The sequence below is a fragment of the Columba livia genome, chromosome 21 (assembly GCF_036013475.1).
Source record: "Columba livia isolate bColLiv1 breed racing homer chromosome 21, bColLiv1.pat.W.v2, whole genome shotgun sequence".
In the NCBI taxonomy this organism is placed as follows: domain Eukaryota; kingdom Metazoa; phylum Chordata; class Aves; order Columbiformes; family Columbidae; genus Columba; species Columba livia.
The window spans coordinates 2,898,356-2,924,582 of NC_088622.1; the positions used below are offsets into that span (position 1 = coordinate 2,898,356).

At 44.2% G+C, this 26,227-nt stretch overlaps 1 protein-coding gene across 8 annotated transcripts in view; it reads right to left on the minus strand.

The window, feature by feature from the left end:
• RERE (arginine-glutamic acid dipeptide repeats) overlaps positions 1–26,227 on the minus strand; it is a 166,211-nt gene that overhangs the window by 45,155 nt on the left and 94,829 nt on the right. For all 8 annotated transcript variants that reach the window (XM_065037951.1, XM_065037952.1, XM_065037950.1 and 5 more), the window contains 4 exons: positions 25,556–25,604; positions 22,981–23,105; positions 22,133–22,232; positions 15,877–15,975 (listed from right to left, as the gene is read on the minus strand). In XM_065037951.1, coding sequence (XP_064894023.1) covers positions 15,877–15,975; positions 22,133–22,232; positions 22,981–23,105; positions 25,556–25,604 — 373 coding nt within the window. The remainder of the gene's footprint in view (positions 1–15,876; positions 15,976–22,132; positions 22,233–22,980; positions 23,106–25,555; positions 25,605–26,227) is intronic.

Here is a 26,227-nt window from a genome sequence, read left to right on the forward strand (position 1 = left end):
AAATCCTATGATGAACTGTTGTGCTTTGAACTCTGAGATGTCAAAAATCCCTGCTGGGAATGGAAGGCCAACATGCAGCCGTGCTGAGGAACAGGGGCTTGGAATGCTCTTCCAAACTTCCAAATACTAATTGAGTCAATCCTCCTGGCTTTCTGACATTTTGGCCAATTACACCATCACCTATATCAGTGTCATACAGAATTATCACTGGGCCATTAAGGTAAACTATAAAATAGTTGTGTGCCTCTACTGAAAGGCAAGAGAAAGCCGCGTAACGCACAAAGAACAACAAAGCACACAAAAATCACCTTCAGAAACTCAGATGGAAATTCTAAAGCTTAACAAAACGACCAAGGTTTTTGAAAAACATTTTCTTTTTCAGATTTTCCTTCTTATTCTAGTCTTCCGTTAATTCACATTGAGCTCTCCCTCAGCCTGCAGCAAGAACAGCCACTCCTTCAAGTCAAGCACAATAGAGACCTCTAAGTGTTTTTAGGTATGAAAGAACTAAATACCTGCACATCAAATCAGAAGTGACCTGTTGCTTTCCAGCATCTCATACAACAGAGCGTGTAACGCAGTTTAAGTTTCCTCTCTGCACAAATGCCATGCAACACATTTGCTGCCTGCATTTGAATGGTGCAGATCTGCGCTACTCACACAAGGCATCTGAAATGACAGCTGCTGAGCTCAAATAGTCTTACAACACAGGGCTCCAAGAACCACGAGGATTAAACCTATGGATGCACAAGAAGTTTTGATAAAGAGCGGAAGCAGCTCTAGAGCACAATGGTTTAAAAACGCGTGTTTCTACACTTCTACAAATTAAGGCAAACATTTCGATTTTACTACTTAACTTTAAAACATGATTTACGGCAGAATTCTGTCAGCATTGTTTGTACTGCTCACTGAAGACAAATTGTAACACCATTTAAAGAAATGCTGTGGATGATGATTGCTGTGAGGATGCATTAGGAGCTCCCACGGCTTGCAAGGTCAGGCGATGTTGTCAGACGCGGGTTATATTTTATGAAGTGGTTACCATGGCTATTGAGCAGCCACAACAGAAGATCTCCTAATACCATTTGATAATTTGAGCTTCCCCAATGAAATGGATTCGACTCTGCAGTGTCCTCCCACAATGTGTAAACAGGGAGCTATAAATAACCCAGGAAGAACACGGAACAAGCATGTTAATGTTTGCATATGTGTTACTTGCAGGTCCCATATTTTATCCCAAGAAACAAATACCGTGACAAGATACACAAAGCCATTATGTTCTAGCAGCGCTCAGATGGCGTGTTTATCAACGCGGCGATAACGCCGTCGCAAAGCTGGAGTTGGGGTTATACGTCAGGGTTTCTATTAGCAAGAGATTACGGCTTGGCAGGGAGAATTTGCTGCTGCGTGCTGAAATTCAGCACCCCGGGTTTGCACCGGGAACTGAGGCGCCCGGTTCCGTTTCCTTCTGTACTGCAGCAATCTAACACAAATCTGTTTCTAAAAGCACGTGATAAAAACATCTAGGACAAATTAACCTGTTTGATCCATTTAAGAATGTCAGACTGAAACCACATGGGCTTCAGAAAGGCAGGATGACTCCAATAAAACTGTAAATTCATAAGTATGACTAATATGTCTTTTCTGAGGTGCTGCTTCAGTCAGGTTTATTTTCTCTAAGAAAATCCATGTGCTGTTTCATTCCCTTCCCATGACTTCCACCTGGTTAATTACTGAAGAGCATGGTGTAATGCAACATATTTACAAACACAGAGCCTTCTCTGTTCCTTCTTAATCCAGGAAATAAGGACTTTTTTCCCCCTCAATCTTTCTCAAAAAAAAAAAATCCTCTTTAGACTATGTCCAAGAACAGCAAGTTCTTCTCTCAACCTTTAATTATGAGCATATAAAACTGGAAGATTTTGCTGTCATTAAAGCAATAGGTTCCTTTAACACATCCTGCTGCTGGGAGAACACAATATGCTTCAACCTCATCTGAACCTCATTTTATTGTTTCCTGTCACTACCGTAACTCTGCTTAACGTTCTTTAATTTAATTTTGAAGTAGCAAGCAATTTTACCCCAGCGTTAGACACTTGTGCTGCTGTGTGTCACCCCGCTAACAGCAAGCTTGCAAGAGTCACCAAGCTGCACGCTTGCCTAATGGAAAGACACGGCGAACCTTCCCCAAATTCACTGCGTGTTGTTCCATGGGGCCCGGTGCTGTATCGGAGGTGTGCGCAGGTCTCCGCTGTGCAAGCAGAAGCGGCAGATCCCTGCGGAAATCTCTCTGTTCTGCCTTGAGCCTCAAACACCTCGGATGCTCCCAGGTTCAGTTCACTGCTCTGCCCACCTCTAACCACAGCGCTTGTCTCCTGCGCCCGGCCGGGCTGTCACCAGCTCGCAATTCATCTCCTGAAGAGATTCAGTGGAATAACAGCAAGGAAAGACCCTCGGCTGAACCTGGAGCAGTGCGGAGCAGCTCTTGGTGACGGTGGCCCCCGCAGGGCCAGCTCGGCTGCTCCATTGCAAACTACGCCATTTTAAGGAACCGGTTTTGAGGCATTCGGTTCCTCTTTTATTTTCTGTGCCACAGACTTGTTTCCAGCGCGAGACGGCACACATCACACAGGCAGGTGAGCATTGTGTAGCAAGACTGGAAGAGAATACCCATAGACATGTATGTGGGTGTGCGCACAGATCCCTTTTGTGGTGGAAAGCATCCCTTAGCTCTGAAGGACACCCCATTTGCTTCTTCATTCAGCAGATTGTGACTTTAGCTCAAAACACATAACACAATGGAAATTCAACTTTCTTTTAAAAGATACTTGTCTATTTTTCTCGTCAATTCATTTTAATGAAGTAATTCTATTGCGTCGAGACAAAACTGTTGTCTAATCTTTGCGGTATTTTGAAAATCCAATTCTTTCTCACCAAGTACTCTCACTCAAAGATATCACAAAAATACTTCGTTGCTATTCGTTAGATACCAATCCATATTAAAGGCCATTAATGTTCTCGTTGGCTAGTCAAAGCACCTCTTCAGAGCGCACTGCTGGGCATCTACGTGTGATTAAAATCTTGTATTCCTTGGGCCATACGCCTGTAGGATCAAGCATCCTCCATCAAACTACAAAATATATCAGCAGAAAGGCTTGAAGATGCTGAAACCACTACCCTTCCCTCCCAATGGCTTTGTCTTCCTGAAAAATCATAGTGAAAAATTAAACCAACTGTAAGGGATTGGACACCAAAACATCATCGTACAGACACAGAGGGACACACCGGCCACCGGGGTCTGTTTGTCTGTCCGAACACAGACAGAAAGTCATTAAGCAGCGTCCCCCAAGGGAATGCCAAGAGATCCTGCAATGATAATGATCTCCCTTCCATGGTGCTGCACTGCGAGCTTTTGTTTTCAACAATGGATCTCCCATGATACCTCTCACTTGCTGAAAATATTGGTATTAAGTGAGCATGAGCACAGCTGTGTGTAAATTACATATATAAACAGATTAGATTTGTATATTTATACTGGGTGCAAACACATTAATAGCACATTTGCATACACAGTTGGCTAAATGAGATTGCATGCAGAGCAGGATTACTAGTTGCAAACACATTTATTTAGAATTTTCAATAAAGTATTTATGCTGCCGTTGGAGAGGTCAGAGTGGATTCATCGGCCTTTCTCCCCTCTTCACCTTCTCAGACAGAAGCAAAAATGCTCTTGTCAACGTGCTTGCCACATATTGGAAAAAGGACTCACAAGCTGGCAGGAAAAACCAAACCGGGGTGATCACCCAAAGGTTATCCACATTCCCTCCAGTTTAGTTTATTGAAGGTGACGTTTGAAGGGGGGTACGAGTTCTACATTTGACCACGGCATGAACTACCACCCAAATGCCAGTTTATAAAACTCTTCATTCCCCGCTCTGTTTAATGCCAGGGATCAATGCAAAGTCTGTCTGAAAGGCAACGCGATATCAAAGGTGACACAACAGCTCCCAGACACTTCCAAAGCTGGGGGAGAATTCAGCTATTCCTTCACCCCGGGCTTGGAGCTGTCAGGGTGCTGCAAACCTCCCGCGCTAAGCTCCGCTTGATTTTAGCCCTGTTGAAATACTGATGGTATTTTTATAAAGAGACAGATTTCAGGTTCACCCAAAGCAGTACGCGAAGCTTCGCTTCCCTTTCTGCATTCTACCTGTTTCTGCGTGAGAGCCTGGATGAGACAGAGAAAATAAAAATCAATTACGCTGAAATGAGGAGCCTTGATTTTTGCTCTAATTGTGCCCCTCTGATGACCGGCCCTGGGCGCTTTCACTGCACGTCCCCAGCTAAAGCTCCTCCACGTCTCGCATCGGTTCCTGTTCAAAGGTCCAGTCCTGCCTCCTGGGTTCACCGCGCTCGCAACCCGCCGATAAATCATCTCCCACCCTGCTCCTGGCAACGCGCTGGCCGCCCAGCGATGGCTCCATCCCGGGTTGCCAGGCAACCCGCGCCAGAGGGATGTCTGAGAACCGCTGACAAACGGCCAAGTGGCTGCAACAACGGGCTCCTCTCTGTCAAAAACGTGTCGGGGTGAAGCGCCTCCCCCGCGCCCAACGCTGCGCGATGGTAAAATCAAAATCAAAAGGCTATTGTAATGAACACACGCTTCCTGCTCAATTACTAATTGTTAAAAAGCTGTGGGGAGGCTGCGATCACACGGCGTATGGCAACAGAAATGTGATCCGGTAAACGAGATAAAGTCAACAGCACGCCAAGAAACTTGATCTAAGAGCAGCCTGCAGTGGCACATCAGAAGCTGAGGCACAGATCAAAAATAACGCTGGATATTAAAGCAGCAGCAGGAAGAAGAAAGAAAACCTGACTCTGCTTTTCCTGAGCTCCAGAGGGGTGTTCTGATAAACAACCTTGGGTCCTTGGAAAAACAATTTGTGGATTATTACAAGCGTTCTAATCCATCCTAACGCTCCTGCAGCTGCCTGGCCCCGCGTTTCAACGGGAAGACAAACAGGCAGGGGCAGCCGAGCACTCCTGTTCGAGGACTGCTCCGTTTGGGACTTACTTTAATAAAAGAAGGGTGGGAAGAGGAGACATAGAGGCCTGGAGTACGCAGCCCACGTGGCCCCACAGCAGAGGGTCGAGGGGCAGGAAGATGTTCCAAGGAGAGCAGCAAGTGCTGAACGCCCATGAGATGCAGAACCCCCAGGGCTGCTCACACCGCTCCCAACAGTGTGCGGAAGGGCAGGGATATTAAACACACACAGGCCAGCAGCTCCTTATGCCATTAAACTTACATCGCTTCCACCAGCAAGAAACCGGGGTGGCCAGCTTGCCCAGATGTATATTTAAATGCCCACGAGAGTTTCTGCCGCCATTCGGGAGGGTTGAGCTCTGCAGGACAGATCCGTGCAGCGTTCCCGGTGCTCATGGAACCTCCACGTTTCCTTTTCCTGATCTTAGAAGACAATCACACTGCACATGTCCAGAAACCGGGTCTCACACAGTGAGTCTAACACTGTCCCCTCCGTGGGCACAAACCTTAAAGCCCAAACTGGAGACTGTCTTGGCTGGCAAAGTAAGAGCTTTCTATTTATGAAACATTATCTGAAGGTTGTTGTCTCCTGTAATCAACAATTACTCAGTTCTGCAAACCAAGCTAAAATGACTGAGTGTCTTTTTACCTAAAATGCATCTTTAAAAAAGTCATTTAAGCATTAAAGAGAACAAAGGTCTGGCACATTGTGACCCAGAGAAGCAAAACAATACGCTGTCGCCAAGAGACAACACAAAGCGTTTGATTATCCTTCACATTGTGTTTTTCTGTACACGAAAACATTCATTTCTGATCATTACTTTAAACTGCTGTTAAATTGTTAATATACAAAAAGCTTTCTCACATACCAAAACTAAAGAGCAAGCAAAAAGAAAAGCTTGGACAATGTGTCAATGTGTTCCTTTTCACAGACCTACTTCCTTCCCCATATGACATCTGAAACATAAACCCCTTAGTACAGGTAAGTAGCAGAAATTCAGCACTTAAACTGCAAACTTCAAACTAAAAAAGAAAGAAGCTATTTGCTTTTCATGTCTCAAACCCTGCTCACCCAAACTTGGTAAAATGCATTTTCTAAAAAAGCAGTGCCGGATCTCAACAAGTGCCCCACAAATGAGAGGGGAAAGGAAACAGGTTTGAAAATGAAGGGCCAGAAATGCATCTAAAACAAAATCAAAGCACAACCGGGAGATATTTGGGGAGGGAGGCGAGGGGGAAGCAGGGCTGAGACCATGGAATTGCCTCCCCAGACGCGGAGAGCTGGACAATATCTTCCATATCAGATACATGAAATATGCGCCCTAATAAAACACAGGTGCCCTCTTTTGCCTTCGCCAATTTGTACCAAATTGAATGTTTGATTGGAGTGTTTGAAGTGATTCCAATGCAGTGGAGGGTAATAGGCTGCGATGCTTATTTATTAGCTCCTTTGAATGCCTAAGCCCACGTCTGATCAACCTCCCCATGTAGCCTAAAAGCTGTATAAACCTGAGCAGATACTGTGAAAGGGGGTGGGGAGGAAAGGAACAAAAGAAAAACCATGGTGGATCGTGCACAAGTGGATAAGGGAGAAGTGAGAGATCAAGAGCAAACCCACAAACCCTGCAGCTCCGTGTACCTTGAGCCTTCACCGCAATCTATTCAAACCCACAAAGCACAAAAACATGGGCCAAGAAGCACTGAGCAGCAGGTTTTAAATGCGCCCTCACGGGCGCTAATCAACGCGACACATCTTTTACACAACACTTGAAGAGGAAGGAAGAGAAAACCCGACCACGCGTTAGTTGTCAGAACCTCCGCACAAGCACCAGCTCCATGGGGCCTCATCTGCAGCGGCCGCGGCAGCTTGGAAAGGGGTTCAAAGGGAAGTTACTCAGCTCCTACAACGTGGAGAACGTTATTCGTCTAAGGTGGCATTTCCACACTCAAATCGAAGTTCCCTCCTGCCCATTTGAAGCCCCTCACACGCAGCCGGACTCGGAAATTAAAGCGTCTCGGCTCTTCCAGCAGGTACCCGGTACCTCCCTGGATCAAGTCCGTATTTGCCGTCAAATCCTTTTAATGGCAGTATAATCATTAGCTTTACTGGCACTGTTACCCTCGTAACTAATTAGGACTCTTGGATGGATGCAGATAAATGATTATTATTTAGTCACTATGCGCCGACTGCAGAAGCAGCCTATTATCAAACAAGTGACACCCCCACAAACTCAACTCAAATAATGGCTCCTGGAGAGGATTCGGAGCCCCTGTCAGAATGGCGAGTGATTCAACATAAAGCTGAGCAACTGGTGATGGATCACAGGTTTTTCACTCGCTCTGTTACAGGCTGGAATAGAACAAATGATCATTTTTCAGTCTAATTGAATATGGCCGCCCCGCTTATACACAAAAAGAGACAAAGCTGTATCATTTGCTTCATTAAAATGCATTTTTATGTCATCTGAATGATTAATTAAAAAAAAGGTGCTGCTGATAGGGAAGATTATAAAAATAAAACTGATCATGCAAACAGAAGTTGGAAGTGAGGTGTGTTTTGGCATTCATGCCGCTTACACTTGTGCAAGGAAGATAAGTCCTGAGCACCAAAGCACACAGAGCATCCACAGCGTGACAGTCACCGAAGTTTTAGATAAGAATCATGTCACTACTCCAATTCGATGAAGCATTTTGTCATATTTGGCTGCAACAGCCACCAGGCCACACTAACTAATCCTCAGGTAAGCGGACCCTGCGCTGCCCAGATGCTCGAACTGTTCTCACGCCATGACTCAGTTTCCTTTTGGAGAAGAACAGGACATCGCATGATGTTAAATTTAAACCAGGTTCCGGATCTCTTGACAGATAAAATCTGAATAAAAGGTCAGCGTATTGAAGACAGTACCTGTGTCACTGACCAGAATATCGTCTGATGGGGAGAAGGGAACAAACCAGACGCGTCCGTGCGGCGGATTTGCACGGCTGGTTTGTTTTCTTCCCCGCGCGAGGGTGAACGGTCTTTGTTTCGGTTGCAATGCTGCTGAGCTGCACGGCTCCTGCTTCTATACATAGAACTTGTAAGACACACACGAACATTAAAACCAACTCCGGCTCTGTTGCTAAGAAACTAGGCAGGAGCGCTTTTTTGGCCCTCTTCATTTATAAAATAACCACTCTGCCCTATGGGAGAACGAACGCGATCTCTCCGGTCCCTCAGTGCCTTGTTCTCATTTTTAAACGAACACAGAAAGACGATGGGGAACGCCAGGAAGTGCAAGCGATCTCCATTTTTAAGATGCCCTTGAAAACGAGATGAAAAACATGCTTTTAACAATCAGCTGCTGTCATATTTATTAATCTTTCAAGCAGCAGATTCTTTCCCTTGGCAACAGTGAACTACGCGTGTGTGCGTCTGCCTCTCTATTACAAACCTTCTAGAAAACAAAACACAGCACCAGCTTCTGAAAGCACCTACAAATTAGTTATTTAGTCCAGAGCAGAGTTAAAGTCGGAGTTTGGAGCTCAGCTTCCGTCCCCACGCACAAACAGGCGCCCAGGCCGTGGCGCCCGGCCAGTGTAAACACCGCTGTTATTTTGGGGGATCAGCAACATGGTAAGTGCTTAATAGATAAAAATATTCCACACGAAGGCAGAAAGATGATGAATCAAGAAACATATGGCGCTTAAACAAAGCAAATTTTAAAAAACGGGTATTGTTAAGAAAAGACTAACTTATCTGGCAGCTGTGGACGGATCAAGATTAGCGAAAGCAGGGAAATGGCCCATTTGGAAGGCAAGGTCACTGATGGGATCTATAGATTTACCCCCCAAGGCAGCCTGTGCTCAACATGAAATGCCCAAATAATTCTACTTGTTTCTTTAAATCTACTTCCCCCGCCCCATTTGGGCTCATTTGCTGGAGGCTTTTAAGATTCATTCCTTTTCACAGCTGGTTACACAATGGAATCTTTCTGCAAACTAAAAGGACAAAATTGATTGCCCTACACAAACTTTTCCGCACGTATAATTGATTTTTAATTCGTTGTCTTATTTCCGAAAGGACTCAACAATAAACTCTGGGCTGCATGTGCAATATTGATCCCTTTAAACAAGGGCTCCGATCAAAGACCGATGCGAGTTAATCACAACCAAAAAGATCATTATCTTTTGTCTGGAAACCTGTGTTTAAACTAAATTCACCTTTTCCAGCCATATTACACTTTCTATATTGCACCCTTTAATTTTGCAAAGCTGTCAAATGCTAAATAAGCGTAACTTTATGCAACGCCTAAATAATAACTTTATTCCCCAAGGAGAATAATTTCATCCTTCATCAGCTACTTTTGACTGTGAGGACTGATGTTCCGAGCTACGGACAAGACTGTACATTGCCTAAAATCCTATTTATTCTTCTTAAAATAAAGGTCCTACCAGACCACAGCAATTAGTGTTTGGTGGGGGGGTTTATCTTAATTTTCAAACTGTTACTGATGAGCGCAAATGGCATCAAATGGCTTGATTCCTAAAGTCCACAAAACGTTAATGTAGTAGGAACTGTCTCTCTCCTATGAAGCTGTAATATTTACTTTTTGTGGATAAAACATTAAAACTAAGCATCCTAAGCTCCCAAGCCTGTGCGAGCAGCGGATCGCAGCCCTGAATTCCAGCCTCCTCCGCAAATACCCCTTGATTTCCTCCCCCGGACTATTCCAGAGGCTCCGTTTCAATTTTGCCATGAATTACATTCTCTACAGCTGCCATACAAACAGTACATAAAATTCATGGTATTTTTGCCCCAGCGAGCAGCTCTGTCTCCCGGCCCATCTGCAAAGCCTGGATTCAGAGACCCGAGCAACGCAAACAACGTTCTCATGAGCAGATACTCCAGAAAGGGCAGACGAGAGACATTTGAAGATGATTCCGGGCAAAGAAGCCAAGCAAATAAGCCTGTGTGTTTTGCATAAGTAGCTTCTTGACTGGCTACGCTGGATTACAAACACTTGCGAGCATGTTAGGAAATTACTTTGCTGTTTCTTGTCATTTTTGGCAGAAGGATCTCCATTCGGATTGCATGATAAATAAGCTTAAAGCTGAAGCCAGGTGTGAATATTTTCACATTTATGAACATGTAAATCCATGTACCTGGCCAATTAAGGTTTATCACCAGCAAGGATTAACTATCCCTGCACATAAATTCGGGGGATTGTTGGAATCTAGGTTGTTTACCTCCACCACTCCACATCAAAAGCAATGTAAAATATTTAAAGGGCAGCATATTTCATGATAAAAGCTACTTATCAAGGACGCCACGGCACATCACCGACAGCTCCGCGCGGAGATGCACGAGTCAAAAAACCCACCTATTCCTAAGGAACACTGTGCATTTTCTTTATGAGAATTTAACATCTCTGAAAAGACGGGACCAAGGGAAGAAAAAGGAAGCAGCATCCAAGAAATAACACAAAACCGTTCCACCCAAATTCTCTTTAAGTTTTGAAAACCCAATGGTGGATTTCAAAGGTGGTTCAATGAGCCTCGCCAGTGTTCTTCACAATCTACATCCAGAGACCTGGACAGGCTGGAGAGTTGGGCAGGGAACAACTTAATGAAATATAACAAGGGCAAGTCTTGCGTCTGGGCAGGAACAACCCCAGGTTCCAGTATAGGTTGGGGAATGAACTATTAGAGAGCAGCGTAGGGGAAAGGGAGCTGGGGGTCCTGGGGACAGCAGGGTGACCATGAGCCAGCACTGGGCCCTTGTGGCCAGGAAGCCAATGGTACCTGGGGTGGGTTAGAAGGGGGTGGTCAGTAGGTCAGAGAGGTTCTCCTGCCCCTCTGCTCTGCCCAGGGGAGACCACACCTGGAATATTGTGTCCAGTTGTGGCCCCTCAGTTCCAGCAGGACAGGGAACTGCTGGAGAGAGTCCAGCGCAGCCACCAAGATGCTGGAGGGAGTGGAGCATCTCCCGTGTGAGGAAAGGCTGAGGGAGCTGGGGCTCTGGAGCTGGACAAGAGGAGACTGAGGGGGGACTCATTCATGTTTACAGATATATAAAGGGGGAGTGTCAGAAGGATGGAGCCAGGCTCTTCTCGGTGACAGCCAGTGACAGGACAAGGGGCAATGGGTTCAAACTGGAACACAGGAGGTTCCACTTAAAGATGAGAAGAAACTTGTTCCCAGTGAGGGTGGCAGAGCCTGGCCCAGGCTGCCCAGGGGGTTGTGGAGTCTCCTTCTGTGCAGACATTCCAACCCGCCTGGACACCTTCCTGTGTAACCTCATCTGGGTGTTCCTGCTCCATGGGGGATTGCACTGGATGAGCTTTCCAGGTCCCTTCAACCCCTGACACTCTGGGATTCTGTGAATGCTAATTGGGAGCACAATTCCATGCAGCAAACGCATCCCTGTGCAATAAACTGCACCGCAGCAAACTCTGCCCTCAGCGAGCATGCATAAGTAAACAGAATTAATAACCACCCAAGTGTGGACGGGTGACTTAATCTGTTTCGATTAGATGCAGCTCAGCCTGAGGCCTTTGTGTTATTTAAAATGTGTTCATCATGTTTAATTAAAAACCTAATAAACTAAAGGTTCTTTTAGTTCGGATTTGTATTTCTCTCTTCTGACCACCGCATTGATTTTTTTAGTGCTTTTGATAAAAAGGCAGAGAAACGCACAGTTTGAATAAAGAGACAAAAGTGTGAGATCAGATCAGCAGGACTGTCAGAACCAGTCTAGTGCCTTCAGCATCTCCAACACACGAGAATACCAGAACTGAGAACCATCTCATTAAATTAACACAACTTAAATGAACATTGTATCCTTTGTATATGACAGCATTTGATAGGTGTTTATCTGAAATGGAAGAGGGCTCGTTTTTGGATGCGGAGGGTCAGAATGTACTGAACATCACAAAGTCGAAAAGCCATTTTGTAGAGAAGATTCTGTCCCAGAATGGTGAGAGATTCTGTAAGGACAGTTGTTCTTGTGAAATATTTCCACCGAAACCATGCCAGGAAAATGGGTGTTCAGTTTAACCTACACTGAAACAGCTAATGATCATGGCTCCAGATTGGGAGACTGTTGAAGGTGAAGCAGCGTGACCGTCAGGGCAAGCACTGGGGTGCGAATACAGGGACTCGGTTTCGGGTTTGTTGTACTTACTTCCCATAGACAAACTCTCAATTTCTACATCAGTTTTGAAATCTTTCAAACTGGAGAAGAATTGACCAGTGTCATTCCATTCTTTTTAAAGGTTTCCAATTGCTTGCATGAAAAATGCCTGCACTCGGTCCAAGATTAAGAGATGTTTTTAGAGGTGCCCACAAGATGTAGAATAGAGCTCGCTGCTCTTTCCCTCCGACCATCCCTCGCTGGGTTCGAGTGAAGCCTCTTTGTTTCCTCGGTGCATCGAAATAAGACAAATGCAAACTAAAACTTGTCTGTACTACAACGTACTATTGGGCACAGGGTGACAACACCAGCGTTCTAGAGCACACCAGGGCAGGAAAAGACGGCTCAAGAAAATGAAAGGAGAAAAGTGGTTACGCCGCAATCTCAAGTTAGCAAAAGATAGCGCATGAAACACACCCCACGGCTAAATCAGTGCCCCCTCACCAGGAACACGGACCTTGCTCAAACTCCTCCACAGAAGTGAATTTGTGAGCATTACAAGAGAAACCACCCCCCTCCTCACCAAATCTGGGCTGGAAACCGATGTTGTCAGGTGTAGCACAACCTCTATAAACAGGAAACAGCTGCTGACCGAGCTGCGGGCAGACACAGAGCACAGAGGCTCCTTCGGTCCCTTTTGTTAGGCAGTGTTTTGACAGTGCACCTCTGAATTTACATACTGGAGTAAAAAAGGCTTAAAAACAGCCATACGTTTAGAAACACAAGAGAGACAACAAACCCCTGTCTTGGTATTTACAGAGCCTTCCATTTAATTCAATCACTGGCAAATTTTATCCCCTGTTTAATTTGATCTAAACCTCTGTAACCACATCATCGGGAGTAAAGATAACGTAACTTCCATCCTTTATTTTAATCAGTTCTGATCAGTGCGAAGCAGCCCTGACTTTCTCAGGTAAGGAGGTTAATGAACCAGAGCTTTGTACCTGGCATCAGCTTATTTACGCAAGTCTTAAAATTAAGTAGATACTTGCTAGGATGCAAGAACAGACTAATTCTAAGTCCAGCACAAATAGGATGGTTTGGACCACATCACTAGTGGCTCCTGCTGCTTGTCGCTTCCCATCATCAGATGGGGGAGAAACTCAACATTCTCAACAAAATTTAATTGTTTTGGCCAGACTTGGGGTTTGACAAAGGAGTGTTTTCTGAAAGATATGTTGCTGTGCAGTTCCTACGCGGCTCCAGCACCCTGTATATCACGTAGAACGTTCTGCTCAGTTACACGGGGCCGATGATTAAGGAAACTTCCCCAAAGAGAAACACTCAGAAGTGCAGTAGAGCTGCTTTAATCTGGAGTTGTCTCCAAACCGCCGGGGCCAAACACGCGATGAGGTTGTGCAGGTGGAGCTTAGCGCTCTATAAATAAGAGCAGAGTTTGATCTCTGGCTCTGCCGAGGCTGGAGGGCTGCCAAGTGTTTCTGGAAACTTGGATGGAACAGAACAAGAACAAATCTGATAAAACGAGCTGACACTGACAATGATTTATGGAGTCAGTGATCATTACTCTGTACTCACAGTCTGCACTTTTGGAGTCATGTTGCGCTTTTCAATAAACTTTAACATGAACTCGTCAGACACCCCGAGCTGCAGCCGCCACGGCCTTCACAGCATAACGCTTCTGATGGGAAAACAAGGAGAGGGAAACAAAATCTACACCGAAAAAGAGGTGTTGGCGCTGTACGATTCACCCACGAACGTGGGAAAGAGCGTACGCAGACAAAACAGAGGTTAAAACAACACGATCGCAAACTTACTGAACACAGGCACAGCACTTGAAGTATCCGTTCCGACAGCCTGTTCCCTAAACAAAACTCCCTTTGGTGACAAGATAGCTGTAAAACTTATCAGGAAACTGTGTTCTAAGGCTTTTACTCATCCTGTCCTTCGCTGTCGGTGCTGGCACATGATGCTGTTTCACTCCACGGCTCCAGGCAGCTCCTCAGCACAAAGGGTCTTTGTTGGGCTGCGGAATCAGCCTGTTTTAATCCGGGTTTAGATGGCCCGCCCCAGCCCCAGTCTAGCTCTCGTAAAAGGGTTTACATAAGGAGAGGGTAAGCATAAGGAATTCATGGGAATAACTCCCTGAAAGACTTTCAGAGAAACAACAGTTTTCAAAGTCTGCCCAGACATTATCTCAATAATTAAAAAGTGCTAAAAGACCATGAAAGTTTCCCCCATTATTAATTGGTTCTGTTTTGTTGCACCAATGCCATTAGCAGCTTAACAAAACCACAAAATGTTTATTTTTATTCACTTCCTTACATACTTGATCAACTAACGAGCTTCAAAAATTGATTTAGAGAAAAGCAAGATCTTCTCTCGTGCCATTTTTCCGTGAGCGATGCTGTCTTGTACTGTAACACATTTTCTTCATTTATATACCTGGTAAGTACACGTGACAAGTTGAATTTCTACCTGGTCTATTCCAATACAGCACGCTACGTACCAGAGCAGCTTTTCCAACAGCCAAAGGTGAAAACTATAAGCGAGTCTGAGGTTCTGTGATAAATATTTTATCATAACCAACTTCCAATCATCTGATTTGCTATTTCAGTGCACACTGCAGCCTGATTATTGAGCTACAAAATAGAATGGTTTTCCATTTTCACAAAACTACACATGCCTAGCCGGCTCGCTAAAGACGTACCATCTCCTTATAGGTTACATTTCACATAAATCTTTTCTGTTAAGCACAATTAACATCGGTATGTAATGTAATGTAACCCAAGTGAAAACGCACGAGTTTCACCTTTTATTTTAAATGCAGGGGAGCACTTGTGTGCCCAACCCCTGCAGCACAAGGTCTGACCAACCCAGCGAGCCCGGGCGTGCAGCCGTGAGGACACAACCGCGCCGAACATCCAGCGCGGGTCTCTAATCCATCACCTCCATACATCACTGTGGGAGCCACGGACAGGACGCACGGCCTGTTTCCAGCCCAGTTGTGGGGCTGGAATTCCTACATACTTTAAACGTGGCCAGCATGGCTAAATCCCGGCTTTCAGATAAGCTGGTTTGGGTCTGCTCCTTGTCAAAGTTTCATCCATCGAGAACTACGCCACTAAACACTTCCTAATATTCCGTATGAGAGGAAGAAGGGACTTAATCTCAAGCTGCGTTTATGAGAAACGCTGATATCCAACCTCCCATTAGCCAACGTGAGCTGACACCATAAACCTCCTCCAATACCAGCAGGAAAGAATACACAGACAACACTTTGCCTTTTACATCTTGTCCTACCCCAGTTAATGCCGGTGGCCAAGCCTTCCTGGACATGAAAACAAAAGGGAAATCTGGAGCCCAGAAGTTTTGCATCTATTTTTTTGCCCTTAATTTACCCCACAGCATCCTCTCAAAACCCGTCACTTGATGTTCTCCTTGCTTATTCTGCTATTAGAAGGGTATTTTCCCCAGTCTAATCAGGTTCTGTATATCAAGCAAGGGCCCGCTAACTCACAATTCTGCAAACATTCATCCTGTGCAGCAAGGATTTGCTGCATTGCAATTGCAACAATTGCATTGCAATTATTTGCCCCTCTTCTTCCCCATAAACGTAACCTCTTAAAAAAATAAATAAAATAAAAAAGAGCAAGAGAAACAAGATGAACTATAAGGCTCAAGGGAATAATTCATTTCCTACCACTTCATCTTCGGTCCAACATTTCTCAATCAGCTTTGGCACAGGTTTCTTCACCAAGCGCTGCAGGGCTTTTCCAGCATCATAGTTACTTTCATGTAGCTGAAAAACAAGACAAATAGATCATTCAATGGAATTAGCAGTGATCTGATATTGGAGAAAAACCACTAAAGGAAGCCACATGAGATGCTCTATGACTAATTATTTTTCTTGTTGATATACGAAGTGAAATTTAAACAACCTGAAGGGCAACCGGGGTTTTACTAGTCAAAGAAACAACATTAAACAAGCGCATTTTCTGCCGCCTTCCTGAGCTTCTCGCAGATAATGTGTCAGTCCATGAAGCACTGGAGATTTTCTGGTTAACTTCAAAAAAAACCACTTTTTAACATTAGAAATTAAAAGGGGAAATTTTAAAAAGCTCCAACAAAACGTTTTTCAAAAGGAGTTGCATTTTATGCAGCATATTTTGTTCAGATGAGTGACACCAACTAGAAAAACTAACGCACAGGAGGGATTGTAGGCCATGGGATGCCAAGTTTACCCATCCAGAAAACTCTTGCATTGCAAAGATCACTGTGTTGTTGGAGAACAACTATGGAAAAGAAAGAGAACCTCTACAGATATCTACGGGAGCACACAAAAGCAACTGGGGATGTTGAAGTTGACAGGACTGTTTCAGCTGGTCAGAGCCTACAGCGCACCTTATTTTCCACCAGAAATTCCGTATCTGTATGATCAAAAGCTGTCTGAAATAGACAGACATTTAAATCAGGGTGAGGCAGAAAAACAACTACACCGAAAGAAAAACAGCCCCCGATGAACCCATGAGAACATGGAGCTCTTAACACTGGACAGAAAGCATTTAGAGCGCTGTAGATTTACAGCCTGTCCTGTCTTCAAAGTACAGCGGGATTTCGAGAACTGAAGGGGAGTCAGGAGCCTGCTCTATGTCTTCTGAAAATGATCTCAAAGAACAAGAAATATTGCCTGGCTGACAAAAACCGCATTATCTTCCTCCACTCAAAAGGGAGAACGATTTGCATATGAACTTCTCTACACAGAGGCAATTTTTCTAAACAAGGTTCTAAGCAAACCAAAGCTTCCAAGATGTTGATTAGCGGAAAAGAATTTTACAGACCCTCAAATGTTTCTTTACGATGGGGGCAACCAAAAAAATGATTCTGTGCATCGATTATCTCCTGCTTTTCCTTCCTACCTGGATTTTATCCTGAGCCATCCACATCCCACCCTCCAGAAGCATCTGTGCTGCCAGACCTCAGAAAACACTGCGGTGAGTTCTATAATTCATGAACTTTTCCCAAGAATGATGAACTGAACAGGGATCAAGATACAGTTACTGAACAGCAATGAGATGTTAACTGCCTGGGTTCCAGTATAAGTTGGGGAATGAGCTATCAGAGAGCAGCGTAGGGGAAAGGGACCTGGGGGTCCTGGGGACAGCAGGGTGACCATGAGCCAGCACTGGGCCCTTGTGGCCAGGAAGCCAATGGTACCTGGGGTGGGTTAGAAGGGGGTGGTCAGTAGGTCAGAGAGGTTCTCCTGCCCCTCTGCTCTGCCCAGGGGGGTTGTGGAGTCTCCTTCTGTGCAGACATTCCAACCCGCCTGGACACCTTCCTGTGTAACCTCATCTGGGTGTTCCTGCTCCATGGGGGGATTGCACTGGATGAGCTTTCCAGGTCCCTTCCAACCCCTGACATTCTGGGATTCTGTGCTTTGTTACTATTAGTATAAAGTTTTTAGAACAAACAGTAACATTCCCTTAATAGGTGGCCCGAATGTTTTTTTTCTTACCAACAACTAAAATAACAATAGCCTGCAGGGTGTTACTGCAGTGACACAAGCGCTTGGCTAATATAACGGGAACAAGAAAGAAAACTAAGCCAGAGTGGTTTTCTATTCTTTCTCAGCTTCCTGCACGGCACCTACAGGGAAGTGGCCGATGCAACAGCAGTAACCGTGTGTACCACCGATCAAACCTGGGTGAGATTTCCTGATATACAACAGAACAAAAGCCGGTGAATCCACCCTGGAATCAGCTCCAACTGCACCTCCATGCAACTGGAACAACGATCTCGGTCCATCTTACACGAGCCGCAGGTTAAATGATGGGAGTCGTGCTCAGAGCCAACACGCAGACACCACTAAACTTCTCTTTAACTCTTCTTTTTAACTCGTTCCTTTAAGACTCCTGTGGTACGTGGTGCCTACTTAAAGCCACAAAAATAAGACGTTGTCTTTTCTACTGAGCACACACTGTTTTTCCTGCTTGTTCGCGCTCCAGCGCTGGGAGCAGATCCATCGTGAAGAAAGAAGGATTGTTTGTTTTGCCAGCTCACCTTGCAAACGTTCTTTTCTGTGCGTGCCACTACCCGCAAGACTTTTCACTTAGGAAATCCGACAGCGGTGGAGAGAATAGGGCTTCTGTTTCTTTGCCCTCTTTGCTCCCTCCCAAAACACGCGGCAACGCCAAAGCCTCTTTGTAACTTGGAGGGCATCTTTATTTTGCCTCAAGGACAACACGTGTTTTCCCTGGCAGCCCCATCGCCCAAGCAGTTCAATCTGCAAAACAACCCGACAAGGCCAGGAAGAACGGGCTGGGCTGACAGGCGGCTACGCTGGTTACTGAAACACAGAGGAGTTTACAGGGCAGAGCTGTCCCAAATTAACAACAGAGAACAGGAGCATTAACTTTGTCAAAGTAATTATAACAATCACAAAACTCATAAGCACAGACATGAAAGAGAATCTTCATACAAGAGAAAAGACATAGATGTGAAAACAAGAGAAACTGGTAGAGGTTTAGAGGATCCTGAAAAACGTTACCTTTAGCCAGTGGGGAAAAAACAGGCTTTTTTAAGTGCCAGGAATAGGATAATGGAGCAAAAAGCCAAAAAAAAAAAAGTACCAGAGTTGAACTTAGTTGTTTCACTCTGTTTCATTCTCTGCTCATTACTTTCGGTCATTTAATATATATAAACACTTTATTGGTATTGTCTATGGTTTCATTAACTTGGCAAATGTAACCAGATTACCACCCTGCCATCTACAGAACCACCACTTTTAGCCGTGTAAACGTTGAACCCCTGTGACATGACGTACGTATGCAACTGCGGCAGAAGGAATCGAGACAAATGTACTTACACTTCCAAACAGAAAATGCAGCAACTCCTGCATCACTGGACAGGATTTTAGATTACCGAAAAATTCTGATTATGCACGTGCCCAAAACCTCATTGATGTTAAAGAGTCATTAAAGCAGGCTGGATCACAGGCAAAGCCTTATTACCATAAAGCCTGCACGTTACCACAAGGTTTCAAGTTTCTGCTCCAGCTTCTCTCCCCGCTGCCATTTTCTGTCTGCGTGATGCTGCAAATAAATCCTCCTTTTGGCACGGCTCAGCTGTCAGGCCCCCCTGCCCGTAATGGAGCCATGAATTACATCTCGCAGCTCTGACATCTCTGCTCTTCCTCATCAAAATATTGTTCTTCAATTGTAATTTATAACTTAATTTAAATGTCCCTTTTACTGTGACCTTTTTAGATCAGGATGGCATTGCATCTGGCAGCTTCCACTCCGCCAAGGCATCTTTTCGCAATTACAGTCATTACGATCTCCGCTGAAAAGCCCGTCTGAGTTCGGCTGCATTCAGACTCCACTATTAAATAATTGCAGCCCATTAAGAACACTGTTAGATCCCAGAATCTTTTTTTCACAGCAATGAAGTAGCACTGAACTCCTCTGAGAAGGCAGTAGGACAGAGGGGGTGTGGGGATGCAGGAGCATCCTGGAACTCAGGAGTTCTCTGGGTTTTGGTGCTGGTTCTTCCCCAGATGACCAGTGGTCATGGACAAGTCACATCCCGCGTCAGAGCACAAAGACCTAAAGCCTGACCTGCCCAACGCGAGGGAAACCCTGCCAGTAGTGCAAGAGCATTTTAAGGCTCAAGTAATACAGATGAGCTTGTCACAGCCAAGCAAGATGCTTTGGTGGAAGGGTAAAGGGAGATGGTACTTGCTTGGTACCACACCAACCCTGTTTACATATTATCCCTATTTAAGCATCAGTTATTGTCATCTATGCAGCCTTAAGAAAATTGTAATTATTAATGAGGGATTTACTGCTCTCGCTGAAGAAGACAACGCTCAAGATACCCTGGAGCTCTATAAAACCAGCGTGTTTGAGAAGGTAGAAAATAGAGAAGGAAAACGTAAAGCTGAATGAGACTTACTGCCACATATCTTGAGTAGCTAGGACTTTGGTATAATTACTCTAATCCAAGCACCTAATTTAATACAAAGAGTAATTCACATCACTTTTTTCAGTAGCGGAGCTGATAAATTTCAGTTTGATGCAGATACTCTATAGCTGCGCACATCCTGCCATCAAATGGAATATGCTCCATAGCAAATCTATTAACGGTGCGACTCGATCTTATAGGTCTTTTCCAACCAAATTGATTGTATGATTCTATATCTCATTAGGTAAAATAGCAAAACCTCTTTGCAAACGTGCAGCACTCTTTAAAGCGCTTATCCTCCAGAATGGCAAGATTTTATCTTTATCAACCGTGTCTGATGCTCAACGAGACACCAGCCCCAAATGCTCTTTAATTCCAGGAATTTCCTTCCCCGGTCCTCTTTGAAATTCTACCTCCTCCCACCTGCTGCAACACACTCAACCATTCGCTGACCTCTCAGACATCAAAACTACTTTGTTGAGCTCCCTCTGGTGCCCGAGGACAACGGCACCTTGAACCGACCGAGAACCTCAACCACCCAACACAAAGACTCTGCCCAACAAGCTTGTTGTGCCAACGTGCTGCCACAGTGAACCCACATTGTGATCTGGATAACACAGCTCGGCCTCCACCAGAACTTCAGACTAAAAACAGAGGGTGACAAATCAGTACGGTATTTCAAAAGAAAATTATTACTAGTTTGTGTTTTTTAATATCTGATTTGCGGTATCTGATAGCTTGAAAATAGAGAAATCAGTCCCCTTATTAAAAAAAAGGGGGGGGGGGGAACAACTGCCATTTGTTTCCTCCAGTTCTAATTTATTTTAAGCTTCCACATAACTCTAATTGCTACAAAGTGATGCACGATGCTAATGATGGAGACGAAAAAGCAGGATGCTTGTGTTAGATCCCCTTTTCACACACCGGTAGTGCCAGGGATCTGCCCAACGGCTCAAAATCCAGCTGCAATATTCCCCAAAACTTATAAAAAGTAATCATGGCAGTCAATTTGGCCCTTTTTATCTGCCCGTTGCAACAGTTTCTATAGAAAAATTTCCTGACTCATGCAACAAACACAGTACTGAAGTTTTTCCCCTAAGAGCAAGGATAAGGATGAATGAAAATGTGGCAAAATTGTCTTCTGCACTAGAAGTGGCTCCATTTCCCAACATGCCCAGGCAGGGAGCGATGCCCCTGCAGTGCTGCTGCCTCATTTGAACCAGAGTGCCGGTTAATTAAGACTCATCCAAAACGAAAACTAGTAATAATAAGAAATGCTAACATATATTTAAATAATTCTGTATGCTTTCAACCTTGTCTGTAGTTAATGAACAGGAAAATCTGGTCTAAGGGCAAGTTAAAACAGGGAGTAATTTGTCTGGGTGACATCTTAGTTAGAACTGAATTTCCTTAAACTGATATTACGCTGTCATGTTTGTCACTCATAATGACATGTTCCCATGTGAGTGCGTTATGAGAAGTCAGAACAATGCTATTAGTAAAGAGAGATTTATACAATATTAGCATAGGGTTGTTTTGTCTTTCTGCCACGCAGCAGTCAGCAGGCTGAAGTGGGGAATGTGTTTTCTTACCACGCGAGGACAGAGTTGCTGGCTCTGATTTTCCCAGCAAAAATACCCAAATGGGGAAAAGCTCTGAGATTCTCCCTTAAGGGCTGAGTTTGCACGCTGGCATTTCCAGTGTCTCTCTTAGGGTTTGCTGTTTGATAACCTACGCTCACTCTTACTCTTGAATCAGAACAATGGGTCAAGCAGAACACAGTCATCTTAAACCACCCACAAGTTCATCACCGACATTCCGCAGGTTGCGTTTTTGAAAACGAGTTGCTGTATGAAAACAAGTTATGACATCCTAGCCTATTATCATACTCATATCGTGATCCCCAAATCAATTTTACCTGCCAAATACTTCATGCGCTATATGTTCAGAAATCAATAGAATAACTGTTCATCCATACAATAGTTCTATATACTTACTGTATTGAGCGCGTTAAGCGTAGTGTCGTCACGGGAGGCTGCAACGCAACCGTCTTCTGTGGACCCTCCATCACACATGCCTGCAAAAGCTGCCATGCTCCTTTAGAGATTGAGGGGAGAAGAGTTGAAATTCCTCAGCTGTCACTTGGTGCACACATCATGCAGTACACAAATAGGATATTTACACCTTAAATCGCAAATTTCAGGGCCTTGAATACTGTGGAAATGAGTAAAATGGGGCACTGCAAACACCGCTCTGTGTTACGCAAACCTGAGTCACCGCAGCATATGCAGTAATTAATTCAAAATTAAAATCCAGTCTACGTGGATTTCATCAACTAAAAACCTCCGCTGCAACAGTACCAAAGCCTCGTCAGGATTATGGAAGATAGAACCTCCAGACACAAGGACAGTCTCAGCAAACCTGTTGTTGTCATCTTAGATCCATCATGTTAGAAAACTGACTTAAAGTGCAGATTCTCAGCATCTCTGAATCCTTGCAAAGCACAAGTCATTTACTCACACTCTGAATTATTGAGGCCCACCAGCACATCCAGTTAACCTATCGGGTATACCAGAGATCCATATGAAACTGAAAAGCAAACTAACATACTGCTGGCTTTGCATTTTAAGTCCAAAAGCCACAGCGAACGGAAAGATTGTGCGCTGGCCCAACGTAAAATCAGAGCATTCTAGGCTCGAACTAACCATTTCAGCTTATCTAGTTGACGCCCACGCTACATCAGAACAGGACAGAAAGAAGCAACCGCAGCCAGCTCTGTGTACATGGCAGCACACGTTCCCACCACGGCTTTGAGAGGCACGGGGAGTATCGGGGCTGGGATTACCTGGCTGCCCTAAGGTACATAAGCAAGTCACAGTCATTGACTCCTGGCATCCACACGAGTTCCTCGTGCTGTGTCACCGTGTCACCGTCTGGGGAAGGAAATGGCTGCAGATCAGGGAGCTTAGCCTAGGGAAAAAAAATATATATATATATATCTTTCAGACAGACATTAGAGTTGCTGACAGTTCGGAGGATGCACAAGTGTTACTCATAGCAAATGTCATAAATTCTCTGGAATAATATGATCTCATAGATGGAAGATATTCAGCCACCAGGTGGTGAAGCTATTTGATCCAAGTTTCAGAAGTCTGAGCAAACTGGGTCATCAAGCCCCAATCTAGCACTTTACCCAGCATTCCTTCTTATAGAGGGGCCGCTCGCTCTGTGACAATGACGCGGGGTTAACACCACCTCTCAGACCATCACCAGTGGAGCCCTTCTGTATAAAAACCAAGTGCAAAAAATGCCTGCAGAAACAGCACAGCTCGAAAATAAGGCATCCTGTAGCGAATATGTAGTCCTTGGTTACAGAGAAGTCAAACACTGCTGGACAATTTACCCTCAAAGGGACAGTTTTTGTTTCTCTAAAAGCTGCTGCTCCAACTGGGCCTTGCCAGGCTAAAACACGCCCATACGAAACAAAGCAAGAACGTGGTGACCATACGGGTACCACTTGAAATCAGCAAAAAACCCGGCACATTTGACAGTAAGTTTAAAATTAAGTTCTCAGCAAACCCTTAAAACTCTAAAGGGAAACAAAGGAATCTCCTGAAAGAGCGATAGCCCAGCTAAATGAACTCTGCCACTGCACGAGTATCACGCTGCATCCACAGACCCAATTAGCATCTTCAGTCAGACTGCCATGGGATGAGATAGCTGAGAGCCTCTTCAGAACCAGCTTTTAAGCCCTATAATTACCTCCTATACTTACGCTAAACATATTTGAGAGGCAACATTTATACATAAGCAGTAATTACAAGTCACAGGTTCAGATGCCTTTCATGTTCTGCTCTTTAATCTGTACTTTATTTTACTTCTTCCCTGGGAAAATGGGTATGTCATTGAACTTCTCTTCTGGAAAAGGACGAGCAAGCATTGTGCCGAGATGAGATTTCAATGATTTCTGTGCGTTCTGGCAACCACAGTGCTTTCGCAAATTAATATTTGTCCTTACGTACCCTCGGAACGTGCTTAATTACTGGAGTTACTCCTAAGAGCAACTTCCTCTGACACCTCTGGTCATTAATTTGGGAGACAGAAGTTTTCAATAGAGAGCATTGAGCTGCTCTCCCCTTCACGTGCATGGGAATTTTGGGAACAACTGCAATTCTATAACACATTTCTCTTGTGTCCCCACTTGCTACTGTGATACAGCAGCAGTTTGAGGTGCCTTGTGCACTGAACATAAAACCAAACCAGACCACAAACCAAGAGTCCTCCAGCATTAACAAAGCCCAGAGTTGAGAGGAAATTGCTTTTACCCTTTCCACAAGATGAATTGGACTATAGAACTGAAAACGGCAAATACCTTCAATCTGAATTCCTACCACGGCCTGCAATACGCATTCATGCACCTTAAGATTACGCCTTATACTAATTAACAGGATGAGACCATAACCTCTCAGCAATGACATCTGTCAAACACAGGTGTCAGCGAATGAATGAAAGGACAATGGAAGTTTCAAATATTAACCAAGCAAAAATTCACACTATTCTAAAGCAGTGCACCTTCTTCCTACTTTTTTTTCCATCCCTAAATGCATCTGGAAATGATACCTTACAGCACAGGTGACTAATACGTCAAATGACAATTGGAGATGAAAGTTGTTCGGAAGGGATCATTTACAGCACTCTTACTATGACCGGTGAGAAGAATACTACGTGTTTAATTGCTAAGGACTTTGTTTTCCCTCTAAATGCAGAACACCCTCCAGAATGTCCCACAGGTTCCATAAACGTTTACTTGCACTACCTGGTGAACAAGAGACAGGACAGAAACCTGTGTTAGGTTGAGTTTCCCCATCCTTCTGGTTTTGTAATGTTGTTCTAGGAAAGTGTTTTTTCCATCACTTCTAACAGAACTCCGCTTTGCTCAAATACATAGATTCACAAAAAAAGGACTTTGTTATAGGCAGGATACTAGCAACTTGACAACTTTACTATGCAAATTAAAATTAAAATATCTACCTTCAATATAAGTGGAAAAGACCAGATTAATTTTTATGGTTTATTAAAGACCCTGTTTGGTAAAAGCCAGCTGAGCGTACACTCATTTTACCTCTAGAATGTGCCCAGTGGGAGCTGAGATTGTTTCCTTCATTTCCAGTAGTTACCCGTATTCCTTCAACCTTATTCTGGCACTAACCCGATAGCAACGCTGCTAATAAAAATCATTCACATATCAACATTCGACACAGAAAAATCTCATTAACTAAGCTAAGGAATTCTAAAGAACTCAGGATGAATCAAAAAAACTAATTGTATTTGAAGGCATACAATTTTAAACAAGTGTCTTCTGAATAGATCAGGTGGCAAAAGCACATCCTGGGTATCAAAACAGGAACAAAATCCCTTACCTGATGGCTGGGTCCAACTCTGATCTCACCTTGGGTACTGTTTAGCCTCCTAAGAGGGAAACAAAACAAACCTCTTTGTGGTCATTTTCATTTTGAAAGAGAAAATATCTTAAATAAAAATATGTAGGGTATTAATCTTTGAAGAGCAGAGCGTTACATTGCCAGAACTGGCCAAACTAATGCCTCTTTTCCCAGCAGATTCCACAGGAAACCATTCAAGTCGCTGTGGATCTCACACGCAAAATTATCTCACTCCTGGTTTGAGAAGTTAAATTATTATTGCTGCTGTTAACTCATTTGCTAAGATCACATCAGGCGGCACGGCACGGACACATGGAAAACCTAAAGAGCAATAAAAACATGCCCCATAACGCTTGTAGAAGTGAATGTCCTTCAATTCATCCAAAATGGGCTTCCCTTCTGTGTAATGCACTTGGCCCTTACGTTTTTCCACTATTTTGAATATATATTTCTACAAAAAGCTTCAAGTTGCAAATGAACTGTCCTGCACGTAGCGATCATCACACCCTGAAGGGCTCCGTGCTGCTCACACCATTGGCTGCAGTTACTGAAACATCACATTATACAGCAAAAGCAAAAAGAACTACATCACATAGCAGCGGAATGACCCTGGTGACAAGAGTGACAGGTACCCAAGTATAAACCAGACCA